The sequence below is a fragment of the Ylistrum balloti genome, unplaced genomic scaffold (genome assembly GCF_031769215.1).
Source record: "Ylistrum balloti isolate Yb309-2 unplaced genomic scaffold, AGI_CSIRO_Ybal_v1 Utg371338, whole genome shotgun sequence".
Classification (NCBI taxonomy): Eukaryota; Metazoa; Mollusca; class Bivalvia; order Pectinida; family Pectinidae; genus Ylistrum; species Ylistrum balloti.
The window spans coordinates 1,221,942-1,243,885 of NW_026782711.1; the positions used below are offsets into that span (position 1 = coordinate 1,221,942).

General features: G+C 34.9%; 2 protein-coding genes across 3 annotated transcripts; both read left to right on the top strand.

Annotated features, from left to right (window-relative positions):
• Positions 1-162: 162 nt before the first annotated feature.
• Positions 163-10,314, top strand: LOC132562063 (probable gluconokinase). 2 transcript variants are annotated; one of them, XM_060226786.1, is made up of 6 exons: positions 163-249; positions 1,819-1,876; positions 3,390-3,420; positions 7,317-7,403; positions 7,835-7,878; positions 8,508-10,314. In XM_060226786.1, exons 2-6 carry the CDS (start codon positions 1,839-1,841, stop codon positions 8,854-8,856), a joined length of 549 nt encoding a protein of 182 aa, XP_060082769.1. In that variant the 5' UTR covers positions 163-249; positions 1,819-1,838; the 3' UTR covers positions 8,857-10,314. The 2 variants fall into 2 exon arrangements, with proteins under 2 accessions (XP_060082769.1, XP_060082770.1); XM_060226787.1 differs by lacking the exon at positions 163-249 and adding an exon at positions 6,557-6,643 and having other exon boundaries at positions 1,828-1,876.
• Positions 10,315-16,337: 6,023 nt separating this feature from the next.
• On the top strand, positions 16,338-19,670 carry LOC132562094 (ankyrin repeat family A protein 2-like). The gene is made up of 7 exons (XM_060226823.1): positions 16,338-16,558; positions 16,946-17,010; positions 17,426-17,492; positions 17,655-17,720; positions 18,141-18,364; positions 18,828-18,975; positions 19,368-19,670. Exons 1-7 carry the CDS (start codon positions 16,339-16,341, stop codon positions 19,439-19,441), a joined length of 864 nt encoding a protein of 287 aa, XP_060082806.1. The 5' UTR covers position 16,338; the 3' UTR covers positions 19,442-19,670.
• Positions 19,671-21,944: the final 2,274 nt, after the last annotated feature.

The following is a 21,944-nucleotide window of genomic DNA, read 5'->3' on the forward strand; positions in this document are numbered from 1 at the left end:
TTCTGTGAATGTTTTTTATCGCCAATGTGTCACATCAACATCTATGCAAGATGGAAGCCCCAGTTTGTCACATGACCTCGGCCAAGTTCAAGGCTGTTTACATCAGGATCACCTCGGGATTCTTCATGTCTTGGTATTTAAGAAGATCGTCCATGCGGTTAACTGCCAGGTAGTAACCGTTTCAAGATCCTACTTTCAGTTTGTTCGTGGATTAGATAAAGTAACTATACTCCATATATCATCACATAGGTATGTGATTTCAACTATCCCATATGTAAACATGGGTGGTATGAATTATGATTCATCAGGATGTATCAGAGACATGTTGAATGTTTTAATTTGAGTCAAAAACATCTGTTGATTCCCATTACGATACATCTGTACTTACAAATTATTTCTAGTCACAGAGACACTGAAGGTTATAACAAGTATAAATTCCCGTGTTGTTTCTTTACAAAATATTTTGTAAGTCATGTAGGTGCTTATACTCCATGTGACCCTTCATTTGCTCAATGCCCGGATTTGTAATCAAATTGTTCCACTGTCAGATAACGAAAATATGCATTGAACCCCAGTCTCCAGTGTAATAATCCACTGCTCTACCAGTTGAGCCAAAGAAGCATGCTCCAACAGCAGAGCAACAGAGACCATATTTGATACTTTGAGTTTGCATGGTACATGGATTACGATTATTTTCTTTTTAATTGTTGTTAAAATGTTATTTGCTGTAAATTGTTATATATTTTGTCAATATGTATATCGCTATAGGTAATTCAGTTACCCCTGTTACTGCACAAAGAAAAGCACATGGAGGGACTTACCATGAAACGTAAACTGAAATACCCAGATAAAATCCATGTGATGACCTTTTTAATTGGACCAGGGAATAAAACTCCAAACTCAAGTTGTCTAGGTGATAGGAAAGTGTATTATCATTACACCACCTGACCACAAACATTTTATTAAGGACCAAAAGCTATAGCAGATTAATTTTATAGTTTTATCCATTGAGGGTATGTGTGTGTCGGGAAGGGGGAGGGAGGCATTTCACCTTGCCGACCGGGGTTCAATTCCCGGAACGGACGTGAAAAGGTTAGGGGTCACCTGCCCGACCACATGGGTTTTCCCAGGTACTCCAGTTTCCTCCCACAATAAGATCCCTCGCGTGCTTACATCCGGGTCAACAAGAGTGATTAGTATAAGTTGACATAACTTGTTTCGCAATTGTTGTAAAATAAATAAAGTTTATAAAATAAAAAGATTTGGTTTGAATCTTTATACTGTATGAGTTTTTTAACCAGGTTTTTTTTCTGCTCGACTTATCACCCTGTGAATATTTTGTGATAGGGTCTCCTTGCTGTACACTATAGTCAGTGGCTACCTTATCCAGAGCAATTTCAGTGAAATATTTTTTGGGGAAAAAAACCATACAGTGCAGGATGTTCTAAATCTATGAGACTCACAAATTGTGCCAAGTAAGGATTGAACCACAAACCTAGGATTTTCATCTGAAGTCATAACCATTGACAGAGACATTGTTGTCCCTTTGAAATATTGGAAATGTAAAAGACCACATGTATATTGTCTCCTATAGGAATCAATATCAAGTGTCTCTACATCTCAGCAGGATAAATGGTCGGTTACTAAATCCTAATTTGGACGACATCATTCCTTCTCATTATAAATACATGCCCGAAACCCAAACTCTATATAGTTATCAACTATGCATCCTTGATTAAGGGATATTGAAGTTTCTGTGAATTGATCTCTATAGTCTACTGTTGTTTCTGTTAACACTTGTGACTTGTTCTTCCACAGGTTGGATAGTGAGGGAGATCATGCAGATCATCATTATCGGAGTTTCTGGGTGTGGAAAGTAAGCTTAAATATGTTTTTATATATAAACCATCTCCTGTAATGTCTCCCTAGTTTTGCATGGATATCCTGTTCGTGAATTTATTTACCAGAAAAGGGAGGTAAAAATCTCCACTTGTCTAATATATAAATCCTTTGAAGTGTGTTGGAGGCAACTGCATTTTAAAATATTTAGCCCTCCATATAAATTTATGAAGACATTGCTGTTCAAAATCTACAACTTTCATTTCATACTGTGCTTTGTTTTGAAACAAAATATATTGTGTTTGCAAAATGAGTTTGCAGTTTGATAATACGAATACCAAAACAAGGTCAATATGATCACAATTAAGAGAATATGACATCATCATTTAACGACTATATTACATTTCTCTGAAATGGTGATACAAATGAGCGAGCGATTGACATATGTCAAACATTATTGTTTAAATTTTACTACCTGATTATCATCTAGAGTTAAATTGTATGTCTGATTTAAAGATAATTGAAGCAACTCTGTCCATAGTCTATTCTAATACATTAAGATATTAAATGTGTTTACACTATATCATTTTTAGCCAACTTTCATCAAAATGTCTATCTGTGATTCCCCATCCCCAGCTCTGCCGGCACTGAGAGTAGAAGCAACATGTGGAAATTTTTCAATTCAATTTATTTAATTCTTTTGTAGGGATAAAGGGATTTCAACTAAATTTGGTCTGATTTAACGTCATTGGAGGGTTTTTATTTTGTATGGACAGTTACTTTGACTTCCTTTGGGGTCAGAGAGGCATTATGGTCTAATGAGAGAAATACATTGTAAACCTTAATTATCCTTCTCCTTTAAATTTGTAAAAGGAATTTGGTCCAAAACTAAGCTACTTTTAAAGCCACATGTGTCAAATATGTTAAGATCTTTCAATCTCTTCATCTCAACAACCAGAAGACCCAGGGTGCTGATATTAGGCCTGAAGCATGCTAGGATGTAAGGCTAAAAAGTTTGTTAATATGAATGACTTTGACCTGATTACAAGGTCACTGGGGTCAAATATGTTGAAATCTTTAAACAACTCAATGACCAAAAGGCCCAGGGTCTTGATACTGGGCCTGTAGCATGTTTTTTTTTTTTCACAAGCATTATGTCTGCAGTAATGGTATTTGTGTGGTATAAAGAATAAGGTTTTAAGTTTGGGAAAAAAGCATCTTTATGGATCAACAATGTCTTCTATGTAAGCTGTAATGTAGTTGAGCAATTTATTTTAGGTTTATTTGGCCTCTGTTACATAAAGGTCTTTATGGTCAGAATGTTTGAAAAAGATTACTCTATAAAGATACATAGAAAAAATTCATGCTAGTTTGGGAAATAGCTGACAAGTACTGTATCCAGTTGCTTGAGTGTATGACAAATGTCCAGTATGGGGTCCTCCTCAAATTGATAGAGGAAGGGATAGATTGAGTTTATTTTCATTTCTGTAGGGGTACTGCAAGAATCATAAATAAACTTGCCTTAATATTGGTCTCGTTTTTATTTACAGAACATCAGTTGGAGAGGCATTAGCAAAGAAAGTAAGTTGATTTCTGTGTAAAAGTCTGACATAAACCAAAAGATGAATTTCAAAAACCAACAATGAAAAATAAAAAGAGCCTGGTAAAGATCTTAACAAAATTTCATGATGTGTAACCCAGGTGGTAAAAAAGACACAGCTGTACATCTGGTCATGAGCTATGGCTTACATAGCTTAGTGGTGTAGTGACCATTATCAGCTGGTATAGATCAATATATGTACAAGGTTCAACATGACATGAAAGTGATGATTTAGCATCGATGTATCTTAAAATGACAATACTACCCGCCTCTATACTGATCCATATTTATACCAGTGACACATTTATGTACTGGAATAACTTTATGTTGAATTTCACCGTTGAAAAGAATTTATGATCATATTAATGTTAGTCTATAATGGTATTTGTTTGTTTTGGTCTTAGTAATCAGTCAATATTCTAACAAAAACATAGCACAGTGCCTGTCATCTTTGTTTGTCATGATGACACATGGCTAATAAACTATCGGTATACAAACACAGTTTGGGGTGTATATTTGTTTAGATCAATATACATATAGAAAAACACTGATTTACTTTCGTTTTTGATATAAAAAGATATTATTTACTTATCAATAACTGGATATGGTGTCGGTCACAGGTATTTTGCATCAGAAAAAAAATATCTGAAATATTTCCAGGCCCCATGTTATTAGGCATTTATTTCTGCAATAAGTGCAGGGGCCAAAACAACTTCTAACTAAACTTATTATAACTAGACATAAAAAACTATTACAAAAGTTGTGGGCAGTGTTCAAGCTGGATAAATACTGTATGTAATTTTGTGCATATTTCCATTTTGATCTGAATGGCCAAGTGAGTTTATGCCTTGGTGCATCGTCCGGCGTCAATTTTTCCTTCTAAACAACTTCTTCTCAATAAACAATGGACCAAATGATATTTGGCTGGTATGTTCCCAGGATGAAGCCCGACAAATCTTGCGAAATGAAATCACCTTGATGTGTACAACCTTTAAACAACTTCTTCTCATTAACTAATAGACCTAGTTTAAATTTTGAATTTGTGCATAGAGTAAAAAGCTTTCAGTTCATAGTGCTATTTTATACTAAGCTTGATATGAATATTTTCTCTTTTCTCTTTATAGTATTAACTTATTAACAAATAAAGGATATAGTTAGTAATAGCCACAATACTCCAGAATGGACACAGGATCTCAGCAAACCCAGAGTTTTTGGATGCAAACATTTTTTATAGATATACAACATCTTTAGATGATGTACTATCTACCATCCTGAGTTGGCTGGCAGAAGTGAATCATGACTAGCATTCAAGATATTTGATTTTTGTATTTTTTGTATTTTATCAATTGTTAGATAACTATTGTTTAATGTTCAGTACTGTATGGTCTGTTAAGTTTTTGTGGTTGTCTTGAGAAATGGGCAGATTGCCTGGAAAATTTGGGGAAGAATTTCATGTACACTGTTGGTATTACTCCTTTGTTTAAATTACTGATTTGATGTCTTCTCATGGTATAGTAAACATACTTACCTCTCAGTGTTAGTAGGTGACCTCTGACCTTATGCAGTTTAGTCATTGGAAGCCTTATATCGCATAAAATATTTTTTTTACTATAGCATGAAAATTTAAACATGAAATATCAGTTAATTATGTAGAGAGGTAAAGGGAGTAAGGGAGTAGAACCTACTCCTGTTATCTGGTGGATCTAAGGGTCCTTTACTCTTCAAATGGAGGAGACTGAGTCTGCTGCTGGACAGACCCTATAACCAACACCTATATACGTCACGTCTTCAGATGGAAATGATATATTCTTGTTACCAACTGAAAAAAAACACTGGAGATACAATAACTAACTATGAGAAGAAGAGGTAAAAAAGGAAGAATACAGAGAAAGGGTTGGCTCTCCAGCTATGGTGGCACCCAACTTCAAAGCTTTACATAAAATAAGCATTCAGGTAATGGGGTGCCAAAAGCACACATATTTCCTAAGAGGTGTGTAAGCAACAATATAGTGTAATAGGTTTACAGGCCCGGGTCAGCCCACAACCTCCAGACATAAACCATGAGTCTAGTTTTGCATGGTAGGCTGCTACCATGTAGAGCTTGGAATCTATACTTACTAAATCACCAAAGAAATACTAGAAATGTATTGATGATATTTACTTTATAAGGTGCATAGCAGAGAGGCACTTACTCCCTTTCATATTTTATATATGTTTTTCATATACTACACAGTTCATTGAACTTTATGTGGCTATGCATTTCAGGCCCATTAAAATCAACCATTTGTGAAATATGGAATTTTTAATGGAGAACTTATTTGTCTATAAATAACCAATGGAGATAAGCAAAGGTGACTCACTACAGCAGAATCAAATATTAAGGCTGAATAAAAGAATTCTATGTTTTTAATGTCTCCATATCAACACTATTTTAACTCCTAAAATTAATTCATATAGCTGTCTCCCATAATCTATCTTTTCAGGAATCATAACCGTTTTTTACAACAGGAAATTTCTTACCCCAAAAATGTTCTTATTGAGAAAAACAAATTCTACTCAAAAACCACAGAAAAATTCCATAACATACTGAGTTAGAGTGATATAGAAATGTTAAGGTTAGATACTAGGTCATGAACAGCAGGATTATATAATACGTTGTATATCAATACCAGGTACCAATTTTCTCATTTGTTACTAAGGTACAGATACTGCCACATCTGGGTCACGTTGGGAATTGGTTGCTATTTGTATTAAGATTCATGTGGTATATGTCTATTAATAAAATCCATTTACCCATAGAAAATAATTTGTATCTATAACCTGTGATATTACCGGTAACAGAAATGTGACATTAACTGACATGTCTTTTGAGTAATTGCTAAAAGTTATACAAAAAAGTTCACATGAGTATGACATTGAAATACCTAGTACTCTAAAGGTAGAGAGAATGGATCTAGTGCAGAATTTGGACCTTTTAAAAAAAGGATGCAAATTTAAGTTTTGGTTAGTAATAATAATATATGAATGTGTATGTTTTGTGGTACATATGTACTGGTATAAATTGCATTAATTTTCATAAAATAAATTTAATGAATAAATATCTTTTGTCATCTAAAGGTTTGCGACAGATGTTGATGTGGAGGATTTATAGGTTTATAAATCTTTAATTCTGAAACAGCATCTGAGATGATGACTTGTACTTCTGTAAGTAAGACAAAGGGAGACAACCAACAGTATACCAGTTTATATAAAACATTGATAACCAAATGAACAGTTCATTTGAATCTTCGAGATTCTTTTCTTTTTTTTTTGTATTACAAATCTTCATATTTTTCAACACATCCCCGTATTAGTTAAAGTAATACACGTAAATTTTCTCTTGCTTAAATGCAACTCATAGCACAAAATATTAACAGACTCTGAGAAATGCTAATATGTTTAACATAGTTCCTGGTACATATGTTTCCTATCTAAAAAACTGTAGAATCCAAGTCTGGACTTATAGAATCCTGTCTCTGAAGGTGCCATGATTAATTATATGAATTTTCCATGGAAACTTGTGATCAGGTCATGGAAAATAATTCATGTCCATTAATGTCCATGAAGTTGGAATGAAACTCCATGGACCAACAAGGCAAATCATGGAAAATGTACACAGAATTCCATAGGAATATGGACGTCAGGATTTTCATTACTGAAACAGCGTCATTCAGCATGAAAGAAAGAGAGAAAAATTGAGAAAAAAAGCACATAGAAATGTTTGACTTTGAATTTTTTTCCATGGAAGTTTTACATGGGTATATATGGTTACTACTGAAATTTTCATTTATTAAGATACTAATTACCTGACTTTTTTTTTACTTGTCTTACATCGTAGTTGAATATGCCATTCCGTGATGCCGATGAATTTCATTCTATAGCGAATAAAGAGAAGATGTCTCGAGGACAATCACTGACAGATGAGGTAGTTCAACTAAGTAAAACATATTGTTTTAACCTTGTTACAAACCGTAGGTACAATATATTGTTTACAAACCATTATGTCATTTTATCATGAGTAATTGAAATGATACTGTAGTCACACTTTAATGCTGGTAAGGCTTGGAAATTTCTACTTTGCTGAAGTCCCTATCATTTCTACATCATCCAGATTGTAGTCATTTAGATTGAAAGATTCAGTATTTTATTGTATCAAAGTAGAATTTAGCAAATGTTTAAATTTCAGATATTTCATTCATTTGCCAAGTATTAACACAGAAAAGTTAGATTTTGACACAGAATTTAATCTAAGCATTAGTTTTTGATCCAGCTAGCCAGAGGTCATCTATATTGGGTGTGGGTCACCAGTGCCGGAAGTTTTTTTATAAAAACACCTGACTTGTTTGCTTTCTTCAGGACAGGATTCCGTGGTTGTTAGCAATACATCAGTACATGCAGAAGTAGGTATACATTGTCATATTTAAATTAAAACACACCTTTTCTTTTTAAAATATAAATTGTTGTTCATAATTTCATTAAAATTCTTAATATTGTAATATTTAAATATCATTATATTATACCAAATGTAACTTTAAAGTAAAACTTTTAGTAAAATTGTACACCAATGCTATTTCATTGTCCTGTAATAAGCCTAAAACCTGCCTTTAAGTTGAAGTGGTAAGTAATGTGTTGTCTCCTCTTGGGGTTAATAGCAGGAGAAATACGGTAATTAGTCTAACCTATTTATTAAATCACCACCTGCCCCCTCCCCTCTCCAAAAAAACAAGAAGAAGAAAAATAGTGTAAATACTAATATATATATACTTCAGGATGTTTTTTCTACTGTTTGTTATTTATTGAAAACAGATGAGACTTCTCTTTATAAAAATATTATTGATAATGAATTGAAGTAGATAAAAAAAAAAGGTAATATAAGGACTTGTTATTACTACTCTTGTCAAAAATTAAAATATACTTTATATATTTGAAGTGAAATACTGAAATGTGAAAGACAGTTTTATAATTTAATATGTAGAAATTTGATGAAAAGATTAAAAAATGTCACTAATTTTTTGTGTTTATTTTACAGATTGGAATCCCAAAAGATTGATGGAGTTGTCACTTGTTCTGGTCTCAAGAAAATGTATAGACAGACCCTTCTGGAAGGCATCACAACAGCTGATTCTAATTCTCAGTCTTCATCCAAGAAATGTTTGGATAAAGCATCAGTGTTATTTGTTCTCTTGCATGGTGAAGAGGAGATACTACAGAGAAGAATGGACTTGCGAAGGAATCATTTTATGCCTGCATCACTTCTTCCGTCACAGTTGGCCACTCTAGAACATCCAGATGAAACAGAACACTTCATTAGTGTAGATATAGACAATAGTGTTGATGATATTGTTAACCAAATTGTCAAGGTTATTCAAGTATCTTAACAACACTGGATATTTGCTCAATGTACAATGTAGATGGCAAGACAATGAATACCATTTATCTTTTCTATGGCACCGTAAAATTTCCAGGGGAAAATTTTGTTGGCACAGAAAGTTCGTTATAATGGTGCTATTTCTATGTGTCACTTTGATACATTTGATCAAAATGCTGTTCATATCATACTGATTGTGGTTTAACAGGCATTGAATATCCTGTTTGCAGAAGCACTGAACCCAAAAGCTACCCTCATATTCCCAGAAAAGGTTTCTTTCTTGACTTTGTTGAATAAGTCAAGGTCATTTGAGTAATAATGAGTGCAGGAGGTCAACACAAAATCCCTGACTGAAGGTTGGGTGGTGGGCTTATTGAAGGTAAATGACGAAGTATTTGTTAGCTTTTCTTATATTGCAGAAGTTGTTGTTGGGCTTATGTAAGTATCAATAGACATAGGATTATTGCTTCATCAATACTGTCCAATCACCACACACAACTATACAAAACCTTTAAATAAATTCAACTTCACAATTTTTGCTGTTGTATACAGACATATTCAACAACTATAATATATGTCTTCAAAATTTTACTTTATAGATATCATGTATATATCCTGCAACATACTTATCAAGCTTAGCTGATCTGTTACAATGTAGGGAGGTGGGTTATTACAATGATACAGCATCTGTTGACAAAGTCTTATGTCCATTGTTGTGCATCATGTGTCATGCGTCTTCCATGGTGGTTGTCCATTACAAACAATTTACATTTTTTGCTTTTTCCTCAATAAGCAGACAGCCCAGAGTTCTGATAATAGGACTGTTTCATGCTGAGATGAAGGGCTACCAAGTTCTTTTCAAATGAATGACCTTGACCCTCTTTCAAGGCCACAGGGGTCAAATGTTTGAGTAACAGTATTAATTCTTAGCTGGAATTACAAAACAGGTTGAAATTTTGTTGTTAAGGAGGTTCAATGTTTTGAAAACTTCATTGTAGGGCCTTAAGAATAGGATTTGTTAAAATTTTCTCAATGGCATTTAAATTCACACTTGCAAATACAATACACTGCGGGCTTTTTAATCTGTTTGCTAAATATTTGATAAGGCAGTTTTTTTAATTTGTGTTTGTCATTTGTTATTAACAACAAAATCAACTCAGATGAACATTAAGGCCTATGGGCCCCTTGTTATTAAAACTTCAGTAGATGGGAATGGGCTTATTGCCAGATGAATATGTTATTTGTATTGAGTACTTCTGCAATTTACAACCAAGATATCATTTCAAGGAAAAAAACATTCATGAATACTAAATTATTCTTCACAAATTTCTTTATTCTGAAATCTTATTTACTGCATTTTATTTTCCTGGTTTATCTGTTGCCAGGGAAACAAGGAATGTGTTCAAAAAGTGAATATTTTACGTTACCATGGTTAATGTTAAGTTAATAAAAACCTTTTCACTTGTCAGTCTTTGAGTTATCAAGAGTTCTTTTTGCAAGGAGATATGAAAAAAATAATTGAAGTATAAAATCCAAGAGAAATGTTCCAAATGAACTGGAAGTTTATCAAATATTAAGCTACCCTTAAAAAGCATGATATCTAGGTGATAGGTTCCTATAAGGAATCCCAATAAAGTTTGGTAAAAGAAATGACCTTAACCCGTATTCAAGGTCACAGCCGGGGTCAAATTTATCAAAACCTTAAAACAAATTCTGACTAACCATGCAGTGAAGAAGTATGGAATTCAGCTGATAGGTTCCTATAATGAATCCCAATAAAGTTTGGTAAAAGAAATTACCTTAACCCGTATTCAAGGTCACAGCTGGGGTCAAATTTGTCAAAACCTTAAAACAAATTCTGACTAACCATGCGGTGAAGAAGTATGGAATTCAGCTGATAGGTTCCTAGGATGAATCTGGACAAAACTTGCAAAAAGAAATGCTAGGTTCCTAGAATGATGATTGACATTTTCAAAGAAAAGACCTTGACCCGTATTGAAGGTCACAGGGATCAAAGTTCTTGAAACCTGTGAAAGACGTCTTCTTGTAAACCAAAAGACTGGGAAGTATGAAATTTTGTGGAAAGGTGTTTCTAAGTGAAAACCCAACAAATTTTGAGGAGAAAAAAGTCTTAACTCTCACTGTTTGGAGTTGAGTATTGTAATTTCATTGTTGTGGATACTGCTTAAAATTGATTGGGGTGTGCCCACTTTGAATGCCAATGGTGTATATGTAAATATATTTGTGATATTAACTCTGATGATATGTTTGATGAACATTGTATACCACGTGAGCGATGTAGGCCCATTTGGCCTCTTGTATATGTATGTAAACAACATGTCATCATACATTGTAGTTTGTACTGATCCATGCTTGACATGATTAGCCAGTTAATTTTGTTCAATTTATATTTCTGAACTAGATCATTTTCATCAAACATAGCCTACATAGTATGCTGCAAAAACACTACTACAGTAAGGAGAACATGATTTAAGCAACTCCAAGGAGTTCTCCAGAGTTAAGTAAGGTCTGTTGAAAATGTGGAAATCATGAGGATAAAAACCAATGGAAAGCTGCAAGGAAATTAACAACATTCATAGGATCACTCCTTGGAGAAGAAAGTGAGGGAAGCTGACAGTTCAAAAAAAGACATTAAAAACTGCAGACTGATGCACATTTGCTTTTAAATGTTTCACTAATGTGACAGAAAAATGCTATGGATGATTATGCTTAAAAGCTTTAAGTTATTAATGAGAAAATGTTTTGGGTTTTTGTAACAAGAGATCCCAGAGGGAACACCATTGCTTGATCTTTATTTTTTCTTTGAAAAGTTTGATATTTCTCTTCTCTCCATTCTACAGTTCTTCTGTCTAATGATCTAGTATGGAAATCAGACTTCCTCTTAGCAATAAAATCTGACTCCTGAGTGAAAGTAGAAGGCAGTGTCTATTTGACATTGTTTAGCTTCCACAGGACAGGACTGCCTATTTAACCAGAGTTTAGTTGACATTGTTTAGCTTCCACAGGACTGCCTATTTAACCAGAGTTTAGCTGACATTGTTTAGCTTCCACAGGACTGCCTATTTAACCAGAGTTTAGCTGACATTGTTTAGCTTCCACAGGACTGCCTATTTAACCAGAGTTTAGTTGACATTGTTTAGCTTCCACAGGACTGCCTATTTGTTGTTTCTCTCTGAAGGTCAATCTGCTAATGAGGAAACTGTTCCACTATACCAAAGCAGATTTTAACAGTTTTCATTTACAGTCCTTAACTGTTTTCCCTCTCCAAGAATTCATTAGCTGTTTAAAAGGCCAAATTATTTAAATGAGTTTGCAGTGAACTGTTAAGGAAGGTTAACAGATTGCTTACATGCAAATTAGATCCTGAAGGAACTACCAGGGAATGCTAACAAACAGTCTCTATGTAAATGGGTATCACAAAATATGGACAGCCTAGGAATGCTTCAAACTTTTAAGAAATGCCAACATGCAAATTAGTTATTCCAAATATAGTAACATCTAACTGCTTAGAAATGTGAAAAACTGCTTAGAACAGTGAATACATCACAAATTATGTACTGTTTTCCATACAATACTTATGCTTTCAAAAGTTTTCAATTTCAATTTGTGAGGTTTAATCACGAGGAAATACATTTCACATGTTAATGAATTAACAAGTTAGTTCCATTAACTTGATTCTGCTTGTGTCCTTGAATTTTTTTAACTGATTTAAAGTAGCTAGACTGTACTACAGGGTTGTGTTAGGTACCCTCTGATATAAATATAGTCCTGTTACTGAATTACTGTCTTATAATCCATGGACACCATATCCTGCTTTACTTCAATGAAATTTCCCTTCAAAAGCCATACAAAAACAAATAGCATTACCTCATTCAGGTCATGGGTGCGCTTGTTAATATTATCGAATCATCTTACATGTCACAAGTATCCCGAAGGCCTTGTGCATACTCCAACACACTTAAAATTTTAACCTCGTTTTGACTTTTATTGCAGGTATTCACGAGTATTTCATTGAATGCTAAGAAGCAATCGTTTTTGTTGAACTGTTAAGGAATGTTTAAAAACGGTTAGTAACAGATAGGAAGGCTAAATAACTACTTCTGACTGCTAGTATAAGCAGTCCATTTTGCCTGTGGGTCATATCCAAGATGATCACTCGTTGACCATTTGTTTCTCTAAACGATCCAAAAATGAAAAGGACACAAGGAAGTAAGAGAAACCTGCATATAAATTTAGATGAAGATCCATGCAATATGTATCAAGATATAGCTTAAGCAAGCTTCCATTGGCAAAATCCCAGCGGGCCGTCTCTCAGCTATTTTGTTTTTCTGGTGGAGTTTTATGAAAAATCCATCTGGTACTTCTAAAGAAAAACCTATCAAAACACTTTTATTGTCCAAAACTAATATGACAGTATCTCGGCATTTTTTGTTTTCCAGTCCCAAAATCGAAAGAACAAATCTAGAGACCATGGAGAACCTACATATGAAATCTGAAGAAATTCCACCGAGTACTTTTCAAGAAAGAGCTATTCATGTTACATCGTCAAAATACAAAACGGCAGACTCTCAGCCATTTTGCTGTCTTCCCAGCACCAAAATCAAAATGGCGCAATTAGGTACCAAGGAAACCAACATTGTAGATATAGGACAACGGGGATAGGGAACACTACAGCTACATGTACAACAATAGGATACAACTAAGAAAGATAAAAAGAGGAAGCTGTTACAAGACAAGATCAGGAAAATGGAGAAAGACTGGTTAGCGATAACCAGCTAGTAGTGAAATTTTCAAAGATGAATTAAACAAAATTGAGAACATTCTAAATCATTTCACAATTCTAGATTTATTGAAACAAATCAGATTGATATATTTTGAGCACTAATTTTGCCTTGAAAATTCGTGTATTTTCTTTGACAATAATTTCATTTTTTCACTCACCACTGGTTAACGCCAACTAAATTTTGAGTAACCAGGGACAGAGAGGCAACAATGGTGGAGACAGGGGGTTTCATGGAACATATAGTGTGAAATTAATCGACAGAAGACTGACGGTCTGACAGCTAGCAAATTGAATCATGTCAAATCGAGTCCCTCCTGAAGCCAGTGTATGACCTGCTTCAGTCACCAACAGACATTTAAAGCTGGGCATCAACAGAAGATGGAAAATATCATTCTTTCGCGACAGACTACACGCACCCTCAGTCACCTTCTGTTTACTTGTAATGCAGCTCTCAAAATGTTGATCACACATTTGTAGACAGTCCAGAGAGAACTAAATGTTTACACATTAGAGGAGGGAAGAAAGAAGTCCCCTAGTGGCTAACCATTCGAAACTTTGTAACTTTAGAAGTAGGGAAGTCAATAACACCTCACTAACTGGAATCCTGGAAAGTGTGCAAAGCTGGGAAATGTGACTGGTCAGCAAAAAAAATGGGGATTTTTCTCACACATCATCCACAAAATTTTACCTGGACAGAAAAGTTTCGGCGCTATAGGTCAAGAGCAAAGATATGAGAGCGGCGGCAGAACTACCATCAAAGTTGGCCAAGAAAATGTCTTGCTGGCTCTAGTAGCTTTGATACATCAAAGTTGACATCATGTATCTAGAGCATAGATTTGTTTTTGCTTTATTTTTTTAAGAGTTTGGTGAATCTTTCATTTCTGATTTCATATGAAGGTGACGCTCGTAGTTTTAGATTTATCCAATGAACAAAATGGCTAACGGCGGCATTTTGTTTTATTGCAATTTCTTACAGGGTTACGCGGGATTATTTTTCTCAAGTTAAATATCGTTAAAACTTCTTACACAATTTCAAGTTTAACAAGTAGGATTGATTTGAAAGTTGTCATGAACGATTCCGAGAGAGTATGGATCAAATGATCTTATCTCTCAGGCAGGTCCTAAACCCATCTTAGAAAAGTCTTCTCGACTTCTATAGGTGTCAGCAGAGACATATATATATATATATATATATACATATATACGTCTCTGGTGCCAGTGAGCTGAAAACTGGTGGGAATATTAAGAATTAGGTGAAGTATGTACTAGATCTACATATACCATTCAAGGGGAATTGTGTAAACTTAAAACATCTCCGATATGTGAGTTGGTAAATCATAGTTATGTTATAATTTTGGAACTATCTCAACAAGTATTGCTGGTATTTATATTTAATATACATCTATGTATATAACTCAGGTCTTAAAATGTTTAGTACCTATACAATGAAACCCGACTTTGTCGGACGTTGTTACTAATATTATTTCCATGCAGACTTTAGCGATACTGCCTTTAGCTTCTGCTTGATCATGATCATATCAATGTCTCAGTCAGACAGACGCTTATGGTATTTGCAAAACAAAACATAAACATAGAGCGACGAAAGAAACAAGGCTAACTGGAGTTAGTGAGTAAGTAGGCTATATTCTGAATACTATCATACACTCGAATAAACGTTATGCCTTTAAATTCCCTGCAACTTCTGCAGGCCGCTGAGTTACCCATCAAGACAACCCCAACACTCGATGTATGCTGGGTCAAACTAGACTAGAGTGGAACAAATTAACACAAAATATAGTGAAACTTCCATTTGTACCCCGCCATAATGCCAGGAATATCTTTAACAATAAGTAACAGTTATTTTTCTTAAAATGACTTTTACTCATAATATATTTGTTTATTCCGTGTGTAAATAGCTTTTCCAATGAGCTCTTTAACAAGAACCCTTTCCAAGTTCATCTGGATATCTTATCTGTAATAACAATAGGTTGGAGTTACGAAAATAAGTTTAGTGTACACCTTTTACACAATGGCGTCTCTAGATAGGTTCCTTACTTGGATTTGAGAGGATTCACCGGAATCCTTCATGCAACATTTTATTACAGAAGAGAAAACACTTCTGAACTAAGAGCCATTGGTATAAGTAAGTCATCTCGTAAGATTGGCATTTTATTTGTGATCTCATCTGGACAAGTTACTATACCCATAACGGTATTGTATGGCAAAGAGAAATATGTGATTGGACCAAAATCAACACGAATATCAAGATGAGACAATGATTGTCTCATCAATAGACAAATGAGGAACTACAAATTCACTTTGTTATGATAAAGTTGATAAGTCTAGCAAGTTTGATGTAGAATCTTGATGACTGAGGGATAGAATTTCAAAAACATTTTAAAAAACTGCAAATTGAACTTTTCATGATAGAGAGTAGCAGTGGTTTGTATACAGTGTTAAATATGGTCTCAGTCTGAGTATCATCGTACATGTCCTATCAAGCATTAGTACTGTAAAGAAATTCTATTTCAAAGCAGTACAGTACAAATTGTTTTAATGTCTTCATATTGTAGTCCTTCAAGTTCAGCTCATTGTACATTCCTATCTTAATGATAAAGAGTATGTTAAACCTTAAAAGGCAAATACACACAAGATTGATACATCTAAATGTTTTCTTTTAGTACAGAAATGGAGGTTACAGACTCATCCTGTGGTAAAAAGAACAGCAAGGGTGGAGATGACACAAAGAAGGGATCACCAGACAGATTAGCTGGGGGACGAAGGAAGTTACTCTCTCCAATGAGAAGATTTGCATCATCAGGCCATGCTGGAGCATTCCGACTAGTGTCTCCAATAGACAGTGATCAGGAACTGAATGACCTGGAGGTGGCCTCAGTGCTGGCAGAAGGTACTGCAGATTGCCTCATTCATTGTAAATACTCAAGCAGATCTAAAACCAACTTACTGTTGTGTCAAACTATGTAGAATAATATATCATTTTTGATACCGAAACATGTTGCAGAAGTTCTTTTATTAAATGTTTTTGATTAAACAATCTACATCTGTAAGACTGTTGAATTTTGTTTATTCTTATTCATAATTGTGTAGGTTACAGAATGATAGTACTTCAAGAACAAATTCAGCCTAGAATATTTTGTAAAGAAAATCAAATAAAATATTCTCTTTTTTTAAAACAAACATACAAGTAATAGAACAGGAGACATTATCCATTGTTTGAAGAATGTACATTTTTATTTACTCATTGGTTTTAACATTATATTAATTGTTTTATCAGGGAATAAGGAAAGTTCAGATTGTGTCTCCCCTACAAAATCAAAACGTCATGAAACACCATTTCGTGTGAGTATTCTGTATGCTTAACAGGCATTAGTTTGCTACCAAGCATCTCGAAATAAAACCATGAGCCCAAATCTATTAAATCATTTATTTAGTCATCACCACAGGATAATGTAGATTTTGTAATAATTCCTAAATAAAGATATTGTCAGCTGTTTATTACACTATATTTATGAATATTTATCTTTGACCCCTGAGACCTTGAAAGTAGGCCATGGTCATTCATTTGAATAAAAATTGGTAGCCCTTCATCCCAACATACAACAAGCCAAGGCCCAATATCAGTAACCTGGATCTTTCACTTATCAAGAAGAACTCTTTAAATGGAAAGGTTGATGCCAAGATGGATGAAAATGCCACACAATGGCTTCAGCAAAAATAATGAATATTTTTTAAATTCTATCAAACTCTGTTTTAGCCAACAACAGTGATGACAAATCTTCAACGAGGCAATGTTCAGACCACTACGCCTTTAATACTGAAGAGTAAGAATTTCATTTTACACCTAACAGATATCCATAATGTTCAAAGACTTCAAGCATTTATTGAAACATTGTGAAAAAAACTGCTTGTCAGTATTTTCTCTAAAGGATTTTTTTCTTCCCCATTTGCTTGAGAATGATTTTTTTCCTTTATCATTTTTCCAGATTTGACAATCCATCAGCTTGCTGCCCAGGGTGAATTGGTCCTACTTCAACAAGAAATCTCTGAAGGTAATAACAGCTCCTTTTAAACATGAAATAAATTTTTAGTAATCTGCATTCTATAGATTTTGAAACAAATAACGAGATTTCATCATATATGAAATTGATATTGTTATCCCTAGTTTTAAATTTATAGGTCCAGTTGTAAATATTTGAAATCAAATAATTATATGGACCAAACTTGTGCTTTTGAAGGTCAAGCATGCTTGTGACCCCTGTACTTTCATTGTTAGGGCTGATGTTTTCTGAGGTCAAGCATGTACATGACTCAACCTAAGTTTATACTTATTGAGGTCAAACAGGTACATTATCAACCCTGGCCATGGTCTATGCTTTTTCAGGTCAAACAAGTACATGACCCCATTCTATACATAATGACCTTATTGTATGCTTTGTGAGAAAAAAACAACATGGTATTTATATGCACAGGAACAGATATCAACAAGCCTGATGCCGCTGGCATGACAGCCTTACTGTGGGCCAGCGCCAATGGTCAACAGGCCACTACAGAGTTCTTGGTGGATAAAAATGCTGACATCAATGTGTGTGGGAAACATGGTGAAAATGCACTCTTGTTGGCATGTTCAGGAGGATACACTGACATTGTCTACTACCTCCTCAGTCTAGGCCTCGATGTCAACTACAGTGATGAGGTGCGAAGTCAATGTGTGTGACTTGGTTTAAGTATTTGATGTTGAGTTATCATATCTATGTTTCAATCCAACTCACAGTAAGGGATGAGATTATTTCATAGCAATTTTATCTTTTAGCTGATCAGCAAAACAGACATGGACAGGCTTGTCACTGAGCATGGGCATATTACAAGATATATATTTTTACCCATTAAATGATGAAAACAGTTGATTTCTGTACGAACTTAAACTCTTAATATCTAAATTTCAAAAAGTAAAAATCATATCCATATCAAGTTCTGTATTTATTTCATCAGTGCAGTTGACCTAGTACTCAAAGTGTGGTTGAACAGAGAGAGTGGGGATACTTCTTGACTAAGATATTGAATATCAACAGTCCTTATGATGATTTCTAATCAGTAAAATGTTTCCACATCTGGAGACATTCATTGTTAGTTGTAATAATGTTGTGGTTTTGTTTTAGTCTGGTAGCACTGGACTGATGTATGCCTGCTACAGGAATCATACAGGTTGTATACAGGCCCTCCTGGAGTATGGAGCTGATATTACACATACAAATGAAGACCAGCTCACTGCCATGGATCTAGCAGTGGGTCAAGGTCATAAAGCAGGTATGTTACTATAAATATAACAGAAGTGAAAATTGACATAAGGACAACAAGACTAAAGTTTGGAATTTTGAAATCTTTCTATGGGTAAAAAATTGAAATTTTTGTTTACCTTTTCTCAAGCACTTTAATTAATTGAAAAAACATCAAATTTGTTTTTGCCTAGTCGGTCCAGTGTGTATTTGATGTAGTGATATAGTACAAATGTTACAAACTTTGTCTAAAGGTCAGCATCAGTATTTTAGGTTGTTTATGAACTGAATTTTTTTTTGAGAATAATAAGTAGATTTACTAATTGCCTTACATTGTTAATTTTCGTTTACAATAACAAAATTTTAATGTTTTAATTGATAAATAATTACTAGTAATTTTCATTTTCTCTTTGGTTGATTTAGCCCAGCAAACCATTGAACAACATATCCTGTCTTTGTTTGGGAGCTCAGCCCATTATATACCAGAAAAACTATGATCATTGATAGACTGGTTGGATGAGTGAATACTCTGGTTCCAAAAATAAATCTATGTGAAGTTTCCCAATCCATAGGGAATCCAGATGGAGGATGCTAAACCTCTCCAGGTTAACAGGTAAAGGCATTCCAACAAAGGATATCGATACCTCAACAGGTTAACCAGTTAAGGGGTCACAATTAAGGAAGCCAAGCCTCATTAAGGTTTATGGGTTAGGAAATCCCAATGAAGGACACCAAACCTGACCACCTCACCAGTGTTACAAGAATCCCATTGAAGGGGAATACCTCACCAGTGTTACAGGACACTGAACCTCACCAGTGTTACAGGTTACAGAATCCCAATGAAGCACAATTTACCTCACCAGTGTTACAGGTTACAGAATCCCATTGAAGGACACTTGACATCACTAGGGATACAGGTTACAGAATCCCAATGAAGGACACTAAAGCTAACTAGGGTTACAGGTTACAGAATCCCAATGAAGGACACAGAACCTCACCAGGACTACAGGTTACAGAATCCTAATGAAGGACACTGAACCACACCAGTGTTACAGGTTACAGAATCCCAATGAAGCACAATTTACCTCACCAGGGTTACAGGTTACAGAATCCCAATGAAGCACAATTTACCTCACCAGTGTTACAGGTTACAGAATCCCAATGAAGGACACAGAACCTCACCAGGACTACAGGTTACAGAATCCTAATGAAGGACACTGAACCACACCAGGGTTACAGGTTACAGAATCCCAATGAAGCACAATTTACCTCACCAGGGTTACAGGTTACAGAATCCCAATGAAGCACAATTTACCTCACCAGTGTTACAGGTTACAGAATCCCAATGAAGGACACTCGACATCATCAGGGATACAGGTTAGGGAATCCCAATGAAGGACACTGAACCTCACCAGGGATACAGGTTACAGAATCCCAATGAAGGACACTGAACCTCACCAGGGCTACAGGTTACAGAATCCCAATGAAGGACACTGAACCTCACCAGTGTTACAGGTTACAGAATCCCAATGAAGGACACTGAACCTCATCAGTGTTACAGGTTACAGAATCCCAATGAAGGACACTGAACCTCATCAGTGTTACAGGTTACAGAATCCCATTGAAGGACACTGAACCTCATCAGTGTTACAGGTTACAGAATCCCATTGAAGGACACTCGACATCACCAGGGATACAGGTTAGGGAATCCCAATGAAGCACAATTAACTTCACCAGGGTTACAGGTTACAGAATCGTAATGAAGGACAATTAAACATGTTAACTGGTAAGGAAAAAATTGAATTTAAGGACAATGAACCTTGTAAGATTTATAGGTTAGGGAATGCCAACAAAGGACAAGTTTTAATGATCTTACCTGGCTTACAGGTTAGAGACTCCTAGCTAAGGACAATAGATAATGTTGATATGATCTCTTCTGACTAACATGTGAGCGACTTAGAAGATATCATCTGGCTTACAGGTTAAAGACTCCTAATTCAGGACAATACTGTTGATTATGTGTAACTGATCTCAGGTGGCTAACAGGTTAGAGACTTAATATATTAATATTTGGGACTGATCAGAAGAAACAAAATGGCCAACAGGCTGCCATTTTGGATTTGGCAGTTGAAGATTATTTCTTATCATTAAGAGCAAAAACTGAGAAGAGAAAAGAAGTGAAAAGATCTAACTTTGAAAGAACAAGTAAAGATCAGTCAATAGTGGGGGCCAAGATCCCTCTGGGATCTCCTGTTTTTTGTTTTGTTTTTTCCAATTTTACATGTGTCTATTTTCAAAATGGGGGAAATAGTTTGGAAGGTGTGATATTTATGAATGAATGATCAGTCATGAGTCCGAGTGTGTAAGAATAATTCATTATTGACGTGTTTTTAATTGTTCATTGTATTTAAGTGGATGTTTGTTATTGATCTTGAGTTGTTTAATCATCACCATTGCTTGCTTGGGCTGTCCTCTCGGCATTTACAATAGTTCCTTTACTTTACATTGTCACTTCCTTTCCACTTTCAATTCTGCTCTGATTGGTTAATAGCCTGTATCTTTACAGAACTAGTTGTAACATGGATATTAGGCCTGTGTAGTTAACGTTGGGTCATTACCTATGTTGTATAATATGATGTGTTGTGTCTCTTGTAGGCTGTATTTTACTTGTGACTTCTATTTTCATATTTACAAAATCATCAGTGCAGGTAAAATAAACCCTATCCATTTTCCTGTTGTTGGGTTGTCTTTTCTTGCACTCTTGTTAATATGGAACGAGACCAAACCTCGCGTCACCACATCTTAAACCTGGAATTGCCTTGACCTTGCATATGTGGTATTGCAGCACACTACATTTACACCTACTAGTATTACTTGTTAATATCATACAACATTGACTTTGCATGATGTGATGTTACCATTGCACTTATTTCACTGAAATTTTGCTGAAACCTTCCCTGGTCTTAAATGGACCAAAATTTAAATTATACAGTCCTCGCC